The 21,248-nt window shown below is 53.4% G+C and overlaps 1 protein-coding gene across 1 annotated transcript in view; it reads left to right on the top strand.

Annotated features, from left to right (window-relative positions):
- The first annotated feature begins 12,359 nt into the window (after positions 1 to 12,359).
- ZCCHC14 (zinc finger CCHC-type containing 14) overlaps positions 12,360 to 21,248 on the top strand; it is a 55,379-nt gene continuing 46,490 nt past the window's right edge. The window contains exon 1 of the mRNA XM_028092218.2: positions 12,360 to 12,926. Coding sequence (XP_027948019.2) covers positions 12,360 to 12,926 — 567 coding nt within the window. The remainder of the gene's footprint in view (positions 12,927 to 21,248) is intronic.

Raw genomic sequence — 21,248 nt, 5'->3', positions numbered from 1 at the left:
CACACATACACACACACACACACACATCAGGGGGACTCGTTCGGCATCAAGAACTCATTCAGAGGCCAGGTGATGTGGAAGACTTCACACACACACACACACACACACACACACACATCAGGGGGACTCGTTCGGCATCAAGAACTCATTCAGAGGCCAGGTGATGTGGAAGACTTCACACACACACACACACACACACACACACACACACACACACACACACACACACACACATCAGGGGGACTCGTTCGGCATCAAGAACTCATTCAGAGGCCAGGTGATGTGGAAGACTTCACACACACACACACACACACACACACACACACACACACACACACACACACACACACACATCAGGGGGACTCGTTCAGCATCAAGAACTCATTCAGAGGCCAGGTGATGTGGAAGACTTCTCACCCTGGCCCTGTTTGCACTGTTTACAGCACCAAGCCTGTTGTGGGACCCCTACCTTCATCAGAACACAGAAAGAAGATGCTTCTAGAGATGCCACCAGCCACCATTTCTTGAGCACCTGCTAAGCAGTATCTCATCTCATTCCCCAGCCACCTTTTGAAGTAGATACTTTTACCTCCATTTTGCAGGGGAAGGGGGACACGGGAGAGGAGGCGAAATGCAAGCTGGGGGTGAGAGCCAGGATTAGAATCCGCTCCCTCTGACTTCTGCAGCTCCTGCCCTTAACCTCTCTGGTCCACCAGAGGGGAGATGGGCTCGGGAAGGCTACTGTGGGCAAACCATGGTATTGGCTAGGAATGCATTCAGCAGCACATCGCAGAGAGCCCGACTAACTTGAGCAAATGTGGGTTTATTTTTCAAAAAGGAGCTTGGTGGAACAGCTGGGTGGTGCCAGGCACGAAGTCTGGGCTGAGTGTCCCTCCTGTTCATCATCACAAGGTGACAAGATGGTAGCCGTGGCCCTCCAACACGTGGCTGCACTGTGTTCAAGAGAGCTCTGGTGGGCAGGGTGAAGAGCTTTGCCTGACGCAGTTCCCCTTCTGGTAGAAAAGCAGTTTCCCAGAAACCCCTTGTCAGGCTTTTACTTGAGTCTTATTGGCCAGAACTGGATCACAAGTTTACTCCTGGATACAAGGGAAGCTGGGCATATCTAGAAGTTTTGTTTTCCAACCTTCGTAGCCAGAGACGGTGAGAGAGAACGACCGGGAATGGCTTTCTGGTCGTTCACCAGCCCTGTTGAACACCTACCAAGTGGCTGTCCCCACCCTTGTCTTGGAGACTAGATGGGTGCCCTGGGGCTGTCATTACAAAACACCACGTATAGGGAGTGGGGTGGGGGGTTGCTTAGAACAGCAGAAATCTGTTCTCTCTCAGCCGTGGAGGCCACAAGCCCAGAGTCAAGGTGGAACAGGACCTCTCTCCCTCTATGGGAGCTCCTTCCTGCCTCTTCCAGCTCCCAGGGGCTTCTCATGTCCCTCTGTCTCTGCCTCTGTCCTCACATGACCTCTCCCCTGTGTGTCTCCTCTTCTAGAAGGATATTAGTCCTTGGATTAGGACCTACCCTCATGACCTCATTTCACCCTGATTACATCTGCAAAGACACTATTTCCAAAGTCACATTCACAGGTACTGGGGGTTAGGACTCCAAGACATCCTTTTTGGGGGACACAACCCCTAAGAGAGACCGTGTCAGCCTTCTGTCTTTGGGAGGGAATGTAAAGGACCACACCCGTTCCCTTCAGAGGCACAAAGACGTCTTCTTACAAGAGCAGACCCCACCCCCCCACCCCTGCTCCTACGGCCTCAGGTCAGCCTTGCCTGAGTAAGGGGTTTCAGATCCCCCTTTCTTCCTCACACCCCCCTTTCCACCAGAGGCCCTCCAGAGTCCTCTGCTGCAGGGGCTCATCTCTCCTCCTCCTGCCTGAGGGTCTTCTTGGACACATGAGTCCTAAAGCCTGTCAGAGACAAAATGGTTTTCAAACCCCTGAACGAACTGCTCTGCTCGACAGGGCCTTACCTCCCACCTGAAACCTGGCACTTGCCGTCCACGTGGCCCCTCAAAGTTCAGGGCTCCTGGGGTTACCTTTCCAGGGAGGGCTCAGCCCCTGCCCTGGCCCAGCACTGGTTACCTGTCCCCAGGTGACATGCCTGCGCAGCCAGAGCTGCGTGAACCCCTTCTCCAGTTCTCACCTTTGTGACGGGATGAGGAAATTGCTCTTGGAGGAACAGCCCAGGGGCATGCAGCTTCTCAACATGCAGCTCCAGTCGATGGGGCAGGAGCTCCTGGGAGCTGGGAAGTGACTTGCCCCCAAGCTAGGTGCACCTAGAGCAAAAAACTTTGCTGCTTGCTTCTTTTGGTAGGGGGGCAGGATGTAATTTTCTGGGCTGTCTCCCTGAAGAGGGAATTTATTATGTTAAAGGACTTTAGCATGATTCCTCCTGGTCCTAAAAACCTATAAAACATCAGGACAAAATGTGGTTAGACCCTCTCGGCTCCCTCGTCTTCAGTAACTGCTCAAAGCACAAGAAGAGGGGATGTGTGTCTGATTTCCATCAACCTCTGAAGCCACCGAGGACACCCCACGCTGAGTTCATGTGGTGCCTCTGTGTCTTTGCAGGGGCCAGAAGTTCCCGTGGGCGAGTGGCTGAACGCACGCAGGGGCTGGGGGAGGCAGAATGTGGGGTTGTCCGACCCCACACCTTCATTCCCCCTCATCATTCTCAGCATCCTCACCCCCAGACCTTCGCCAGGAGCAGAGCTATGTTAGTATGTGCGACCACAGAACCCACACACTCGAGAGGCCTGAAAGAGCACCCATGTATCATCTAGCAGCTGCACACGCCAGAAATTGGAATAGACTCATCTAGGATCTGCGCAGGGTCTCCTGGGCAGAGATCAAGGTGTTTGTGGCTGGGTCCTTGCCAGTGGGAGAATCTGCTTACAGGCACAGGCAGGTTGTGGCAATCCACTTCCTGGAGGCTGCAGGTCTGAGGACCCCTGTCTTTGCTGGCTGTTGGTCAGGCCCACCCTTTGCTTCCTTCCCACGTGGCCTGGTCTGTTTTATAAGCAGCAATGACATCTCCTGTGCCTCCTGACCCTTCTAACATCGCTGACACCCCATCTAAATATCCAGTCTCCGGGGCTGGGGGAGGATACATTTCTGTGGCTTTAAGCCACGAAGTTTGCGATAATTTATCTATGGCAGCCCTAGGAAACTAATATACCCACTGTGTGTGTGCGTTATTTATTTATATATTTATTTATTAATGTTTTGTTTCTTTATTAGAGAGCGAGCACAAGCAGGGGGAGCGGCAGGGAGAGGCAGAGGGAGAAGCAGACTCCCTGCTGAGCAGGGAGCCCAACGTGGGGCTTGACCCCAGGACCCTGGGATTAGGACCTGAGCCGAAGGCAGACGCTTAACCTACTGAGCCACCCAGGCGCCCTAGTGTGTGCGTGTTTTTTTTGTTTTTGTATTTTTTTAAGATTTCATTCCTTTATTTGACAGAGAGAGACACAGCGAGAGAGGGAACACAAGCAGGGGGAGCGGGAGAGGGAGAAGCAGGCTTCCCGCCTGCCGAGCAGGGAGCCCGATGCGGGGCTCGATCCCAGGACCCTGGGACCATGACCTGAGCCGAAGGCAGACGCTTAATGACTGAGCCACCCAGGCACGCCTGTGTGTGTGTTTTTTTAATGTAATCCTGACTCGCTACAACCCTCACCCTATTTTATTATTCCATCCATCTTCAGTCACTTACTTTTTGCTGGCCCCTTTAAAGCATTTTAATTTGCAACCCCTGGTGTAATTAAATATAACACTGGGTTTCAAAAGCAAATACCTCATATTACACATAAGAATAAACTCCAGGGGCGCCTGGGTGGCTCAGTCTGTTAAGCATCCCACTCTTGATTTCAGCTCAGGTCATGGTTTCAGGGTCATGAGGTCGAGCCCTGCATTGGGCTCTGTGCTGAGCATGAGGCCTGCTTAAGATTCTCCCTCTCCCTCTGCCCCTCCCCTCCTGCTTGTGCATGCACACACACGCACTCTCTCTAAAATAAATAAATAATAAACTCCAAATGGGTCAGGGATCTAAAAATGAAAAAAATGAAACCATATACAGAATATACGAAAACCCGTAAACCCATAAATTTCTTTATAACCTGGTTGTAGGGAATGGTTTTTCTAACCACAACTAAAAATCCAGATGTAATAAGCGATCATAAAAATAAACTTTTTCAAGGTAAAAACACCATAAGTGAAGTCAAAGGCAACTGACAAACTGGGACAGAATATTTTCAACATAAATCACAGATAAAGGGCTATTAACTCTAATATAAAGAACTCTTAAAAAATTGATGGAGGGGTGCCTGGGTGGCTCAGTGTGTTAAGTATCCAACACTTGGTTTCCGCACATGGGTTGTGGGATAGAGCCCCATGTTGGGCTCCTTACTCAGCTTGAAAGAGTCTCTCCCTCTGCCCCTCTCCCCGCTCATGCCGCCCCCCTCCAACTCTCTAAAAATAAATAAATCTATCTTTAAATAAAATAAATAAATAAAAATTGATGGAAACAAGGACGCAAAACCTGATAGAAAAATGGGCAAAAAACATGAACAGGCAACTCATTAAAAAAAAAAAAGATACAAAAATGGCATCCACATCTGGTTCTCCAACCCTACCAAAAACTCTGAATCCCCTGTTGTAACTTAATAAACCTGTTTCTGCTCAAACCACACATAGTAGACTCTGCTGTTTGCAGTTTATTTCATAAGCACAGGCTGTTTCCAGATATCAATCCACCTCAAAGCACAAAGACTTCCCAGCCTACAGTGTCTCCAAAAATTACTTATACAGACTGTGGAGATAGCTGCATGAAAGAGGAGTTCATGGATATATTTTCAAGCAATCACAGTTTTACCACAACAGGAGCACTGCCTTCTGGGGTGAGCACCTTGAAGGAGGGAGTGTTACTGGGTTTGGTGAGCGCTGGTGTGTTTGCTTAAAAAGAATCCTCCCATCTTTTAGAGTTACACCTTGTCACCCAGACATATGTTATCTGCCTTTGGAATGTATTTTTCACCCAGATTTGAGTCTGGGTGTGTCCTGTGTCTTGAGCCGTCACGCCAGGGGGTGCAGCCTTGACTGGGATGGCACTGGGAGGCAGTCCAGTTCCTCCACGTTGGCTCTGCTTGTGCTTCTCAGAAACACCCAGGGGATCTAGAGGAGGCAGATCAGGTTTCAGCCTGGTGCAAGGTCCAGGGTAAGCAGAACTGCCTTCCGAAACTCAATCAGCAAAGCATAGAAACAACCTGAATGTCCAGCAATAGGGGATTAGTAGAAAATATCGTGGCATATCCAAACAGGATTCTGGGCTGCCCTTGAAAACCAGGAATTACAAGAGAGTCCGTGACATGGGAAGACATCTGCGATATGTTGTTAAATGGAAAAAAGAGATCGCAAAATGTGGAGAAGAGCCCTATTTTTATGGAGGATACCACTTCTGTAAAAATAGGTGTGCATATAAATATGTGTGAGCATCTAGGAGGATGTGTTTTAAAATGTTAATGTTGTTACGACTAAGAAGTGAGATTATGTGTGACTTTTACGTCGTCTTTTAGCGAGATATAACCTCTGTACAAGGAGTATGTATTACCCCATAATCAGGCAAAAGAACACTAATATATATGTATATGTATATTACTACTTCTGTATGTATAAAACCCCTAATTTATTTGCTTTAAAATAATCCATTAGAAAAATGTGCGTCCGCCAGGGTGGGGTGGGGGCAATAGATGAGCCATTACCGTGGAAGCTGGGCGACAGGGACACAGGGAATCACCATACCATACCAGTCAAATGACTTTTGGGTATGTTTGAGAATTTCCATAGTAGAAAGATAAGCAAAACACACAAAACCAAAAGCAGCAGTGAGGGGTGCCTGGGTGGCTCAGTCGTTAACGTCTGCCTTTGGCTCAGGTCATGATCCCAGAGTCCTGGGATGGAGCCCCGCATTGGGCTCCCTGCTCTGCGGGAAGCCTGCTTCTCCCTCTCCCACTCCCCCTGCTTGTGTTCCTGCTCTCACTCTCTCTCTCTGTCAAATAAATAAATATAAAAAAAAAAAAAAACCCAAAGCAGCAGTGAATTAATTGTTGGCTTTCAGAGATATAACTGTGGTGTGAGAAAGGCAGAAATGTGAAAAATGAACAAACATTCAGAAGAAATAAGGCTCAGGACTTAACGAGAACCCATGAGCCACTGAGGGTGTGACCTCTTTAAGCCTCAACTTCCCTGGCTGTATAAGAGGGAGGATCCTTGTCTACTGGCAGGCCTGGGATATGGACGTAAGTGATTATTTTCGTGGTTGCTCTTGGTCCAGAGAAGGAGGCCAGATGCCTGAAAGCAAAACCTCCTCTGCCCAAAGCAGTTTTCAAATGTCGGTGTGCATTGGGGTCACCCGAGTGCTAACATAAAGCAGAATCCAAGACCCCAGCCCCTGGGAGTCTGACTCCACACCTGGGGTCAGGCTTAGGAAATGTCCATCTTAAATAAGAGCCCAGACAATTCTCTGCTGTGGAAATGCCGCACCTAGCCAAAGGCCAAAGACACCCAGGAAAGCAGGTCTGCCCTGAAGGAAAACGTGCAGCACTGCAGAAATGGCGCCGGGCACCATGGGGACATTTGCCCGTTTATGACTCCAGGTGGACTCGGTCAGCAAAGTCCAGGCTGGGAAAAACTGGCATATGCAACAAACACGACCAGAGTCTCTGGTTTGCAGAAATAATGAATAAATGACATGTCACCTTTGTACTTTCCTCCGGGAGGGACAGAGTCTGGGCCACTGATTTATGTCAGGACGTGGTTCCAACATGCACAAGCTGCACGGCCCTGGGCTCATGGTGACCGGTCCACATCTGTAAAATGGAACAACAGCAGTAGCTCTCAGAACCAGGCACATAGAGTTGTGGCAATCACACAAGGTGATCAGGAGCTGTGGCACCAAGCAAGGATCCCGTCGGTAAGAGTAGGGACACACTTCTTAAGGCCTGCTTGTAAGGGGTTTTGGGTCCCTTTGTTTTCTGTCTCAGAAAGACGGGGCCTTGGACAAAGGAAAAACGAAACTCAGTAGGTATCTCCAACTAGACACATGCATACCCCTCAATGAACCCTCAGGGAAAGGTAAGTGGGGGGTTCCCAGCATAGTGCCTGTGTGTGCACCTGCGCCCTGACTGCTCGAGGAGCTCTTGTCTTAACCAGACTCTCAACCTTAGCCTTCTGTTTTCATTTTCCTATCCCAACGTGGCCTCTAGGCTCCTCCTCTAGGGTTGGGTTGTAAACGAGAAGGGAGAAGTGGGGCGACAGGGCGGAGTGGGGTGCGGGCATTGGACTTGGGAGTCCAGGTGGCCGAGCTCTGGCCTCAGCCCTGGCCCTGCCACCGCAGCAAAGTTACCAGTATCGCTACTCCAGACACAGGAAGTCATCCAGGCACACCGCGTCTTCATTACAAAAGTGTTTCTTTAGGGCATTTGGGGTGAACTCCCAGTCTTTCCCTCGCTCTCTTTCTCAAAAATAGTATTAATTTATACTCCGTTCCAGCTCTATGGAAAACGTAGACAGACATACTGTTCTGCCCTAGACCTACGCCGTGAGCTCCCAAGGGCAGGGCCCACAGCACCATCGGCGCCTGGCCTGTTAGGCACGTGGCAGGTATGTTCACTCCTGGGAGTGAACTTGGTGCCTCACCAGGCATCTCTCCGTCTGAACACACGGCCTGCTTCCCTTTTACCTGCAACCCCTTTGATTGTGGGGAGGAAGGCCCCACCATCTGACTTACCCTGCGCCCCACCACCCCAGCCTCCTCCCACGGATCCTCAGGCCCTCCACTTTGTAGGCAGTGGAGAAATGTTCAAATCCCACTTGAAGCCAGGGATCACCTTTTGCAGAGAGAGGGAACAGGACCAGCTCCAGATAGCCCGGAGCTGGAGGCTGCTTTAGGGAAGGAGCCCTAGGTGGGAGGGAGAACAGCAGCTGGCTAAGAGAACCACAGCCTCATGGCCAGGCCTGAGGGACAATGTTGGGAGGGACTGGCAGGTCATCGTCCACTCTCCCCTCCAGGAGGATCCTGGCTGCTTCCTGGGAAAGGGAACAGTATGCGAAGAGAAAGCTCCCGCAGATGGGTGGCCATCTGCTGTGGAGACGGGAGTCCAGGCCGTCTGTGCCTTAAAGTGGACGAGCTGGGTCTCATTCCTCTTGGAGGCCCCCAAGTCCTTAGTGGGGTCTGGTCCTGCAGGGCAATGATTCACTATCCACGGAGCTGAATTAAATTGCGCTGGGGTGAGGGGAAATCACAATGTAAGAGTGTCCAGGGGCAGCCATGACAAATGACCGCAAACCGGGGGCTTCACGTGACAGAAATATTCTTCTGCAGTCAGATGTCCAAAGGCAAGAGGTCGCAGGGCTGCGCTCCCTCCACAGGCTCTAGGGGAGGGTCCTTTCTACCTCTTTCAGCTCCTGGTGGCTCCAGGCATGCCCTGGCTCCAAACCTCTGCCTCTGTTTTCAATGGCGTCCCCCATCCCCCGAGTCTCTGCTTCTTCTTTCCTGTTAACAAGGGATGCTCTCACTTTGATTCTTACCTAAAGTATATCTGCAAAGACCCTATTTCCAAAAAAACTCACATCCTGAGGTTCTGGGTGGACATGACCTTTTGGGGGACACCACCATTCAGGCCAGTACACACATTCCATTGCAAATAGCACAGCAAAAAGTGGCAAGAAGGCAGTCAAGAGCTGGGAGGCCTTGATCCTGGTACTTAGGGCTCCGTTGTCCCAGCTGTCTGGGCCCTGTTAGCACCTCTGACCTCCACTGCCAGCTGGGAGTGGGGTCCTGGCTTCCTTTTACACGTGGAGGCTTGAGTGAGTGGCCAAGGCCACAGAGCTGGCTGGACCTGGGACTGGAACACAGGTAGCTTGACACCATCACTTGGGGGCTTCACAGCCTGGCTGGGCTGGATTGGAGGAACCCTCAGTGCTGGAGGGCCCTGAGATCTTTCTGCTCTGAGGAACCTAATTAACCAAGAGAAGGCAAAGGTGTTGACTCACCTTAATTTTCACATTGCTTTACTTCCACATATCATAAATTTTGGAATGTGGCTACTTTCCTGAAATCACTTGAAAAGGTGAGGTCAAAGAGAACAAGGATTAATTTAATTATTTATAGAAATTAGTCTGTAATGGGGAAATGAGGTAGGGAGACCCAATGGAGCCAGACTTTCCCCTGCTGCCTATGCAGATTTTACACTGCCTAGGATTGTCACCCAGATGCTGGGATGTCTGGGAGTGTCACCTGGTTGTCGGGGTGTCTGGGGCTGTCACCTGGATGCCAGGATGTCTAGGACTGTCTCCCGGTTGCTGGGATGTATGGGAGTTTCATCCAGTTGCTGGGATGTCTGGGGCTGTAGACCAGACGCTGGGATGTCCGTGACTGTCACCCGGTTGCCGGGGTGTCTGGGGCTGTCACCTGGATGCCAGGATGTCTAGGACTGTCTCCCGGTTGCTGGGATGTATGGGAGTTTCACCCAGTTGCTGGGATGTCTGGGGCTGTAGACCAGACGCTGGGATGTCCGCGACTGTCACCCGGTTGCCAGGGTGTCTGGGGCTGTCACCTGGATGCCAGGATGTCTAGGACTGTCTCCCGGTTGCTGGGATGTATGGGAGTTTCATCCAGTTGCTGGGATGTCTGGGAGTGTCACCTGGTTGTTGGGGTGTCTGGGGCTGTCACCTGGATGCCAGGATGTCTAGGACTGTCTCCCGGTTGCTGGGATGTATGGGAGTTTCATCCAGTTGCTGGGATGTCTGGGGCTGTAGACCAGACGCTGGGATGTCCGTGACTGTCACCCGGTTGCCGGGGTGTCTGGGGCTGTCACCTGGATGCCAGGATGTCTAGGACTGTCTCCCGGTTGCTGGGATGTATGGGAGTTTCACCCAGTTGCTGGGATGTCTGGGGCTGTAGACCAGACGCTGGGATGTCCGCGACTGTCACCCGGTTGCCGGGGTGTCTGGGGCTGTCACCTGGATGCCAGGATGTCTAGGACTGTCTCCCGGTTGCTGGGATGTATGGGAGTTTCACCCAGTTGCTGGGATGTCTGGGGCTGTAGACCAGACGCTGGGATGTCCGCGACTGTCACCCGGTTGCCGGGGTGTCTGGGGCTGTCACCTGGATGCCGGGATGTCTGGGGCTGTCACCGGTTGCTAGGATGTCTGGGAGTGTCACCCAATTGCTGGGATGTCTGGGACGGTCACCCAGATGCCAGGATGTCTGGGACTGTCACCTGGTTCCTGAAATGTCTGGGAGTGTCACCTGGTTGCTGGGATGTCTGGGACTGTCACCTGGATGCTTTCTCCTTTCACTGGCCAAGAGCCCCAGAGTAGCTCTGGGAAATTTTACCCGAGGAGTGGAGAGGGGTCAAGGAGTGGGAAGCAGATTTTCTTTTTCTCCCTCATGTGACTCTACAAAATCTGTCTAACCTTGAAGTCCCAAGGCTGGAGAAGGTCTTGTTAGAAAGTTTACAGCACCTCGGACCTGTCCCGAAGAAATCCGCGCCTGGGTCCAGTCCTTCCTCTCGTGCACTGCTGAGAACCAGGGTGTGAGCTCCGCGAGGCAGCGAGGGCAGGGCAGTGCGCACCCCTGGCCCCGGGCCTCAGAACCTGGCACACACAGCTGCGGAACCAATGAACCCGCACATGAGTCACAAGACACCCGCAGCCGAGACCTAGCGGCAGGGCGGGGAGAATTGGTGACTGCTCCGGAGGGCGGCTGTTTCCACACCCCCGGCCTGCAACTGTAGCATGCCCAGGGGATGGGGCACACCGGCCTCGGCTCAGCCTGCAGCCTGGCGCCACACACAGGCCGGGGCAGGCGGGCGCATTTGCGCTCTCTCCACTCCCCGCTCGCGGACACGAGCCTGGCTTAACAATGGCTCCATCCGGGCGAGGGCTGCCGAGAACGGGGTTCCCTGCTCACCCCAAGGCGGGCGGGTCGGCTCGCACGGGCGGGCGCCGGCCCTCTGTAAGCTCACGACCTTCTCGCGAGCCCCCCGGGGCGGTAAGAATTACCCTCAGGTTCCGCGGAGGCGCCCAGGGCTCAGAGAGGCCAAGAGACTCGGCCAAGGTCACACAGCTTCGCTGACGGAGCACCGGGTCGCGCAGCTCGGGTCTCCGGAGCCGCGCTCCAGCAGCTTTCCGGAGACACTCGCCGCCTCCCTACGGTGACGCCCGGGAGTCACAGGGGAAGGCCGGATGCCCGACTTTCACCTCAAACAATGCTCGGCGCAAATCTGCGGGAACAAAAGCGAGCAGGAATCCGCCCCGGGTTTTCCGCCGCTCCGGCCCCGCGGGCCGCCGAGGGGCGGGACGGGGCGGCTCCGACGTGATCGACAGCCCCGGGGAGGCGTGGCCGCAGCGGGGGCGAATCGGATTGGGGACTCGGAACAATCACGGGCCGAGAAGGGGCAGCCGGAGCCAATCAGCGATGGGGGCGGGCCTGGCCGGCACTGCTGTCGCGAGAGGCGGCCACCCCGCCCACTTGCGCCTCGTCCCGGCGCCCGTCAGCAGCGAACGCGGCCGCGCTCGGCCCGGATCCGTCCGCGGCGCGGGGAGAGGCCGCAGCGCGAGCCCGCGCGAGTGCCGGCACAGATCCCTCCGCCGCCGCTGCCGCTGCCGCCGCCGCCGCCGCCGCCGCCGCGCCCGCCAGTCCCTGCGCGCCCCGCGCCCGCCCGCCGCCCCTGACGCGCCCGCCCGCCGCCCGCGGCCTCCGACCCGGCAACGGCCGGCCGGCCCAGGCGCGGCGGCGGCGGCGGCGGCGGCGGCGGAGAACGAGGAGGAGGGGCAGCCGCAGCCGCAGCAGGAGGAGGAGGAGGAGGCATGGCCCGGGCGGCTCCGGCGGGGGGCGGCCCGCAGTGACAGACCCTGCGGCGCGGGGGGAGATGGGGGCGGCCGCCTCCCGGACGACGACGACGACGACGACGACGAGGAGCGGCCGCCGCCGCCGCCGCGCACCGGCCGCCGCTGGGGACGGGCGCGGGCCAGGAGCCCGCCCGTGAGCGGGGGGCCCGCGGCCGCTCGCCGCCCCCCGCCGCCCCGGCCGCCCCGGGCCCCCCCAGCGCCCCGCGCGCGCCCGCCCGCCGGCCCCTGGCGGGGGTCCCGCCCGCGCCGCGCGCCCCCGGCCCCGGCGCGGCCCGCGGCGCCCGCCCGCCCTCGCCCGGCCCCGGCCCGCGCGCCCCCGGCCCCGGCGCGCCCCGGCCCCCCGCGCCCCCCGCCCGCGCCCGCGCCCGCCCGCGCCCCCGGCCCCGGCCGGCGGCCCCCGGCCCCGGGGCGCGGCGCGGCGCGGGCGGCAGCATGGTGGAGAAGCGCTGCCCGCTGCAGAGGGACGGCGTGTACCGTTGGTTCTCGGAGCTGCCGTCGCCGCAGCGCGTGGAGTTCCTGTGCGGCCTGCTGGACCTGTGCATCCCGCTCGAGCTGCGCTTCCTCGGCTCGTGCCTCGAGGACCTGGCCCGCAAGGACTACCACTCGCTGCGCGACTCGGAGATCAAGGCCAACAACCCGGCTGACCTGGGCAGCCTCACCAACCTGACGGACGAGGTGGTGCGCAGCAAGCTGCTCGTGTCGCTGGCGCTGCTGGGCTCGGAGCAGCGCGAGGCGGCGGGCGTGCTCTACCGCACGCTCACGCACATCGACTCCATCATCCACAACTACGGGCTGCAGCTCAACGAGGGCCGCACAGGCGATGAGTTCCTGCTGCTCTTCACCATGGCCTCCAACCACCCGGCCTTCAGCTTCCACCAGAAGCAGGTGCTGCGCCAGGAGCTCACGCAGATCCAGAGCAGCCTGAGCGGCGGCGGCGGCGGCGGCGGCGGAGGCCACGGCGGCAAAAGCGCGCTGCCCACCTGCCCCGCCTGCCACAAGGTGCGTCCCCCCGCACCCCCGAGCCCCTCCTGGGCAGTCGCGGAGGTTGCGGGGCGCCGGGGCCCCGGGGAGGCCTACCCGGTCAGAGTTCGCTGCCCGTGTGTGCCTTTCTTTCACGCCTGTGGCCGCAAGCGCGATAAGGCCTTTGTCCCTTAATCGGGCCCTTGGGCGACAGATCAGTTACGCTTGGTGTCGTCCCGATTTCTCCAAATCTGGTGTTTCTTAAGCAGGAAGGGAAGCCGCTGGCGAGGTGGAGATGGGAGCCTTAGTGGACGGCGCGGGGGCTGTGCGGCGTCGCCCACGGCCTGCGTCTTCCCTTGGTGGGGCGGGTGTCGCCGCGGGGCAGGTGCGGAGCCTGGCTCCCGTGACAGGCACAGAAATACGTCTGCAGCCTCGGACGCAGGCGGGACGCCTGCCTTTGTGGGAGCAGATCCTGGGTCTGCCGGGAGGCCCAGGGTGTTGGTCTCCAAACTAAACAGGAAGGGCATTGTGGTCATCCACTTGGAAATGTGAACTTTTGTCTAAATGTTTCAAAACTATGTAAACACCAAATGTTCGGGGCTCAAACTCGTTTTTCACAGCCCCGTGGGACCCAGTGCCAAAATGGTGCTCCAAGGAAAAGGGTTTTTCTTTGACCCAGTGTGGCGTGTGTTCAGATGACACTGGGACCCTTGGGGAAGAGACTGCAGTAAGGACCATAGTGCTGCGTGCCTTTTTCCGTGTCTGAGCTGTTTTCAGGGAACACTTGGGTCCTCTCTGGTTTGCTGCTGGTGGTTTTCAAGCTGTCTCTCAACTCTGGGTTGTGGCTTTTCTTCTTTAATGTTTTTCTCTAAGATGTGGTTGTGGTACTTCCACGGGTTTTAATCTGTGTCTTATCTTTTTTTGGTGATGTGGAGCTCCGAGACTGGTTTTCTTTTTACGTGTGTGTTCAGCTGCCACTGTAAATCTCATGTTGTGCACTGGACAGAAAAATAGTATTCCAGCTATAACAAAGAGAAAGCAGTGTCCTAGCCAGTGTGGTTGTCTGTGGGGGACTCAGTCGGCTTTGGGGTGTCAGTGCCACATCACCTGTTCATGGGATCTCAGTCCCTGATGGTTGGTTTCATGTGCTGCTAGCCTTCTGTTTAGATGCCGTGCACTAATGTGTGGGGTTCTTCCTCCACTCCTGTTCAGCTCTCGAAGGCAGTTCTTTTGTGTGTACGGATTCATCCCTTTATAAAAGGGGAAGATGGCGATTATTATTTTGGTGGGGCAGGAGCTAGCTCTCGAACCAAAATATGCTTTAGAGGAGAGCCTTTCTGTCAAGTGAGAAATCCCTCTGATGACGCAAAGGGCCAGTCTCCGCCTCACCCCTGCCCACACACTCGGAACTGGCCAGCTGTGTGACCTTGGCCAGAATCCTGCCTCCTCTTGGTGTTTTCCTGTGAAGTAGATGGCAGGTTACCTGCCTCCTGGGCTTGTTGGAGGGCTACATGAGGTCATGCGTGCTGTAGCCAGCAGATGTGCAGGGACTGCTCCCTTCTCTGCCAGGTCCATCCTCTCTGGGTTTTTATGGAGGAGTGCTGACTTCGGCAAGGCACATTGTTACAGAGTGAAATATTTATGTCTCAGAGGGTTCCTGTTTTTTAAAATTGATTTTTGAGTAGTTGCTTGGAGCTGACAATTTTTTCTGTTTATCCGTGGGAAATTGGAGAATTCTGCCTGACCCTTAATAATGACGTTATGGTGAGTAACCTTAGGGCTATTGCTTCCATATTTAAGAGCAACCGTGATGTCTAGTTTTCCCCACATTCCCTCTGTCACTGCTAAACTAATTTCAGTGTCATTCATGTAACTTTCTGTTACTGTTACGGCCTGATGCATCCTTTGCTGCTTTTGGAGGCGGTCCCTCCGGTGAGTGTTTTCCCTTTTTAGTGTCTCTGGATCTAATGTTTACTGTCTTCTTGGGAAAACAGCCCCATTAAAGCTCTGCTTGCATTTCTTTTGTAAGCTGTTTTTATTCCGTTTTGAACTCTTTGAGCTTAGAGGCTTTGTGTTTATCCTTTAGGGATAAAGACAAGGGCTTGATTTTTTTCTTTGTTTAAAGTGACAGTTCTTATAACGATATTTTCTGATACAGTCATGATTTGCAGTTGCATCTTCAAACCCTCACTGTGTTATGTGATAATCCTTCCCACTCAGAGGACGAGCAGAAGGTGTTTAAGAGTGTGAATGAGGTAAAATAGACATTTTCACGTCTGAAAAGGAAAGCAGTTGGCACGGCAAAGCTGATGATAGACCGCGGTAGTGTGGCCGCGCTCAGTAGCTGACAGGTGCCGTAGGTACGCTGCTCTTCGGGGTTCTGTGTGAGCTACTGATAAAGGTGCGGGGGACTCTCACTCTCTTCATAGTTAAGTAAAAAGCAGTAATTTTGGAAGAAGTTTAACTTTACCCTTTGCAGTCTCTTCTTTATGTAAACAGTAATGTGTTATAGGTATATGCTTGGTTTTTAAAGTTTTTGAGATTTAATTTTTTAAAAAATCGTAAAATTAACCCTTTCAAAGTGTACACTTAAGTAGTTTTTAACATACTGACGGAGTTGTGTAACCATTACCACTGTCTCCTTCCAGAACATTTTCATCACCCCCCAAAGAAACCCCATGCCTGTTTGTGGTCCCTCCCCATTCCCTCTTCCCAGCCCCTGACAGCCAGTTGTCTGTGTTGTGCATTTGCTTGTCCTGGACATTTCATGGAAGCGGAATCGTACAGTGTGTGGCCTTCCGTGTCTGGCCTCTCTCACTCAGCGTCATCTTTTCACAGTTTATTCCTGTGGTAGTATGTGTCAGTGCTTCTCTGCTTTTTTTAGGGCTGACTGATATTCACTGCGTGGATAGACCCTGTTTTGTTTATCTCCTCGTCTGTGGATGGACACTTGGGTTGTTGCATGTGCTTATTTTTAGACTTTTTTTTCCTCGTGGTTACCAGGCTCTTGTTTTAATCTCTTACACCTAACACTTAACCAATCGTCTTTGGAGCACCGTCCACGTGTGGCTGTCTGAGGGACCTCCCAGTGGTGATGAGAGCCCGCCTGGGGGATGCGGGGTGCTGTGCGTGGGACCGCTTTCCAGAGCTGTGGCTGAAGGTGGCAGAGAACGCGCTGCTCTGACAGTCGTGGCCGGGTGCTGTGGGCTCCGTGTCGTGATAGGGAGCCGGGTGGCAGTGGCAGCTCTGGCCGGGCAGGGTAGCGGGAAGCTGCCCCCACCCTGGCATTTCAGAATCCTCATGACGAGGATCACAACAGAACAACTTCATGAGGTTGACCTCAGTGGGTGCTGCTGAGCCTTTTTAAGGGGCTGGCTGTGGGAGCGCGGCGGCAGCGTCACCCTCACCATGAGTGCTCTAGGGTAAGCACCGTGCGGCCGGTGGGGGGCGGGGAGGGGCAGATTCTGTGAGTAAGCTGCTAACAAGGGCTTGCCCAGGGCAGGCAACAGCTGGCTCTGTCGCATTGTTTCCTGCGAGCTGCTGAAAATCATTGCAGTTCAAGGGTGGAAGCTTGGTAGTTTGTGCGCTGGTTGTCACGTGAGGGTTGAATGGCCCCTTCTGGTCTCTCCTTTCCCCAGAAACTCTGCCTGGTGCCACTGAGAGTGATGCGGCACCCCATGGGAAGGGACTTTGTCCAGGGCTGCTGTCCTCATCGCTAATGGTTGCAGGAGGAGCCGTGACCTCAAGGCACAGCGGTGGCTCCACCTTTGGCACTGGGGCTCCGGGCAGCTAAGGATGGCCTGGCCCATGGACTCAGGCCTGCGGTCTGAGCTCAATCTGGCTGCCTTTGCCTCCACTGCTTTGTTTGTGATGCTGCAGGAGCTAATGTCCTAACGCATTCTGGATTCTTCGTTTTGGGCCAGCTTTTATAGGCCCACAGACTGCCCTCTTTTTATGGTGAGGTGCATGATCGTTGAGACTGGGTGCTGGGATGCAGGTTTGCTTGGTGGTGGTGCAGCCCCTCGCTGCTGCTGGTGCCCCACTGGAGGGTGAGCTGCCTGCCCAGGTCCTGCCCTTCGCCCTCGTGTGGGCTGGTGCTGCTGTGTCCGACCCCACTTCCACCCCAGCTCTGGCTCCCATTGTTCTGGAGCGCAGCTGTGGAAACCGCAGGTCTCCTGGAGCTTCTCCGGAGTGCTGTGGCGGGGTTACTTAACACAGAACGTAATTACAGACAAACATCCGCGTTCGCCTTGTTTCTGCGGTGCTCGATGTTCACCAGCTTCAGTTTATCCATTTTCCCCCTCAGCCCTGCATACTTCATTTACCTTCGTTTCGGACTGAGGACATTTGGGATTGATACATTTTTTTCCCCCACAAGTCAACATAGGCATCTTACGACCTCAGAGGCAAGCTAGCAAAAGGGACGTTTTTGTTTGTTTAGTTGGTGGCTGCCCTCCCAGAGACTGTTAGTAACAAAAAATTTCTGTTACATCTAGGGAAAAATAGTTTTTGTATAAGTGTGCTTTTTTTTTTCCTGCCTTAGATAGATTACATTTCAGAAAAAAAGATCCTTTTGTTGTTTCTTTTTAATTTTAATTTTTTTGAGAAACCACCATTTCGGACACCAGTTCTCTTTTGAGAACAGTTGCCACAAGCTCTCCAGTGAGTTTACAAATCACAGGGATTCTGATTTTGGACTCTAGCCCTGACGTGTGCAGTGCAGAGATGAATGTCCACGAGGTGGCTCCTCCCCATGCCCCACAGAGGTTTTGTATGTGCAGAGACCTAACGTGTTATAGAGTTGCTTCCTGTCACGGTGAAAAGCCATAATCAAGAACTTCATAAAATAGGTTAATTCTTTTTTCTTTTTTTGTTAATACAGCCAGAATTTATTCAGTCACTCTTACACTGAATGGATGGGCATAAAATAGGTTCATTCTTATGCAGTTTGTTTTGTTCTGAGTTACAAGGCCTGAGGTTTCAGAGTGAAGACAAAGGCAAGACTGAATATGTTTCCCATAATTGATACTCTAGCAGCTACTTGTAATCTGTGATCAGGGTGTAATGAAGTGGGCTTGGACTCGCTGTGTCGTCCCCAAGGACTGGCGCAGACTTGTGGTTCTGTCTCTAAAGCAGCAAGGAGCACTCTGGTCTTGAGGATGCTTTTCACTGAGTCTTGCTTCTAAGCAGTGTTTGGGATTTTAGGTGGGTGTTTCTCAGGTCCATAGAAAAATCACAAGCCCCTGGAAGGTCTTGTGTGTGCCTTTCATGTTGGTGAGTTTCTCTGTGGACTAGAAACCTGGAAGTGGGGTTGGTGGTGGACCAAAGGGTGTGTGCCTCTGGGATGACTTTAGATACTGTGGTGGCCCTCCTCTGCGCCCCCACATCCGTGCATGTGAGTGCCTGTTTGTACGCCTCTGAGTGGTGTGCGAGCTCGCTGTGTGCCCGCCGGTGGCTGCCCCTGGCTGGTGGGAGGCGCCTCTCAGGGTGCTGCAGTCCCCTGGTGAGTGAGCTTGAGCATTTCTTCAAGCAAGCTTTTTATTTTTGGCAAGCTCTCCATATTCTATGCCCCTTTCTGTTGAGTTGTTGGTCTTTTCTTTATTAGAACCTCTTTAAATTTCAAGGAAATTGTCCTTTTGTCTTTAGTAGAAATGGCAGGGATTTGTTTTCCTGGGTTTTTTCCTGCCTGTTGACTTTACCATGCAGGTCCTTTTTAGTGTCCTTTTTATCAATCTTGTACGGCTTCTGGGTTTTGTGTCATAATTAGAAATGTATTATACCTCATGCATCGCAGAGATCATGATGTGCGTGATAGACTATGGTCAGGCGCACGTTATGCAACGTACGTTGTGAAAGCGTTCCCCGTGGCATCCTCTGGTACACATCTTACATTTCACAGATCCATCTGGAATTTATTTGGCGTAAGGTACGGAGCTAGTTTTATCTTTCCCGAATGAAAACCCAGTCTCTCCTGTGCCATTTGTTGAATAACCCATCTTTTCCCTTTGCTCGCGTGCTGCCCTCCCCTTGGAGATGTGGGTTCCCTTCTAGACGGTGTGTACTGGATTACACTGATGTCTTTATCTGGATGGCCTCTGATTTGCCTGGTTCCTTGCATGCTTTTCAGTCCTTATCTTTCTTACCTCTCATTGGTTCTGTGGGCTCCCCACACAGTGGAATACCCAGGGGAGGGTGCTTTTTTCTTCTTTTTAAGCAAGTGTGGTTGTGGAGGTGCCTCCCCCAGATGCTGGCTTTCAGGAGCCTGGGCGTGGCCTAATTGTCCTGAGTGTCTCCGTCCCCATTCATTCCCAGCACTGCTGATTTTCCTCTCGCTTCTCTGAGTGTTCTCAGTTTCTCTCAGCTCTCCTGCCCTTTACGTGATGGTGTTCTCACTGATGAATCCAAAATCTGCATGCCCACCTAGATCCGAGCTCCAGCTGGAGGTTCCAGGTAGCTCAGTATGCTTGACTGCTCTCCCCCTGTCCCCCAGCCAGAAGCCCATGCCTCTCCTATTGTTGCCTTCTCTCCTGGGCCCCCAGTCAGTTAACAGGCCCTCAGCGGCTTTGCAGGTTTCTTCTCTGCTGACACCAGCACAGCCCCTGTCTACCCCTCTCTCTCTGTCTCTCTTTCTCCCCATCACAGTTGACATGATGGCCCATATACGGCACACTTCTGTGGAGGTGGACTTAAATTGGGAGCCATTTGCCAGAGAGCCAGGACGTAGATTAAAATGGTATTCAGGGAACAAGCACACCCCCAGCCTCATGTAACTTCATTCCTTCCCCTGAGTCAAGAACGCATGCTGGCATGCAAGTGAGTGATCACCTTTTAGAATTGAGCTGATGTCATTGTTTAAAGTCTACAAGAAATAACTTGTAGCTGCTCTGTTTGATTTTTTAATTAAATTATCCAGAAACTGTAGTACCTTAATTCTTCTTAGAAATAGCAGTGACATGTCCAACTTCTCATCTTGACCAAGGTCTAGTCTGCTATGACAGCCAGTCCCCTGGCCTAAGTCTAGTATACTGTGACAGCCTGTCCCCCTTGGACTGTGTCAGGAGGATGAAAACCCATTCTCCTGGCCTGGTTCTAATCTACTGTGACAACCTGTTCCCCCGGTTTGGGTCTAGTCTGTTAGGACAGCCTGTCCCCGGCCTAGGTCTAGTCTACTGTGACAGCCCATTCCCCCGGCCTGGGTCTAGTCTACTGTGACAGCCCATCCCCCCGGCCTGGGTCTAGTCTACTGTGACAGCCCATCCCCCCTGGCCTGGGTCTAGTCTACTGTGACAGCCCATCCCCCTGGCCTGGGTCTAGTCTACTGTGACAGCCCATCCCCCCGGCCTGGGTCTAGTCTACTGTGACAGCCCATCCCCCCGGCCTGGGTCTAGTCTACTGTGACAGCCCATCCCCCTGGCCCCACTCAGCCTCTTAACAACAGGTCTCATGGTGTCCCTGGAATGGTCTTTGTAAGATGCCTATAGGATTGTTACTCTCCAACATGCAGGTCTTAGCAGGGCATGCTGTGGCCTTTGTGATCTGTCCACTGTTTGTCTGTACTTACCTCTGTCTATACTTGAGGTTCTTTATGTTTACTGCAATCCCTCTTTCCCCTGAGCCTCTATAGATCCTGTTCTCTCAGATGGGACACCCGGTACCTGGGGCTCCCTAGCCCCCAGTTCTTGGCTCACACTTACAAGCCTTCTGTGGCCTTCTTCTGTCCTAGACCTTATCATACTCTACTGAAGTGGGTTTCATTACATTTCCATCACCAGACTTGACTTGTTGGAGGGCAGAGACTGTCTCTTTCAGTCCAGAGCCTCATGGTCCTTGCCACCCAGCAGGGGTTGTGTCTTGAGCATCTGTGAAAGCCAAGTGGGAGGGAGGTGTTGGATGTTTATGAAAGGCCACTCTAGTGAAAACAGTTTTTTCCTTCATGCTTTGCTTTTTCTATGGTCCTGTCAGTAACACCTGTTACCAAATCACACTCTTCCTTAATGGGCTTTTGTGGCTATTTCTCTTATGCATTACATAGCTGTGGATTCCAGGGAATTTTTAACATCAGTATTTTACTTTATTAATTTTCAGAAGCTGGTATTAAAAGCTTCCTGTGGGATCAACTCTCTGTGATTGATAGTTCAAACTCTCTGTGACTGATGGTATTACCCCATGACAGAGTAAAGTGTACGGACCATCCACTGGGCACTGGAAGGGCGTGAGCTCTCTGGTGCTCTGTGGACCTGCCTCCCGTGACTTTGCTGTTGGAGTGGTGCTGGCAGCCCTAGCAGTAAGGCTCTTGTGATTATGGTCCTCACATATTTACAGAAGTATAGATCACGGTAAGCCTTGGTGTTAGAGTTTCCT

Source organism: Eumetopias jubatus, unplaced genomic scaffold (assembly GCF_037043125.1).
Source record: "Eumetopias jubatus isolate StellerSeaLion01/CBP00866 unplaced genomic scaffold, mEumJub1_p1.0 scaffold_10, whole genome shotgun sequence".
Classification (NCBI taxonomy): domain Eukaryota; kingdom Metazoa; phylum Chordata; class Mammalia; order Carnivora; family Otariidae; genus Eumetopias; species Eumetopias jubatus.
The sequence above is the reverse complement of the archived record's forward strand: the minus strand, read 5'-3'. Positions and strand labels throughout refer to the sequence as shown.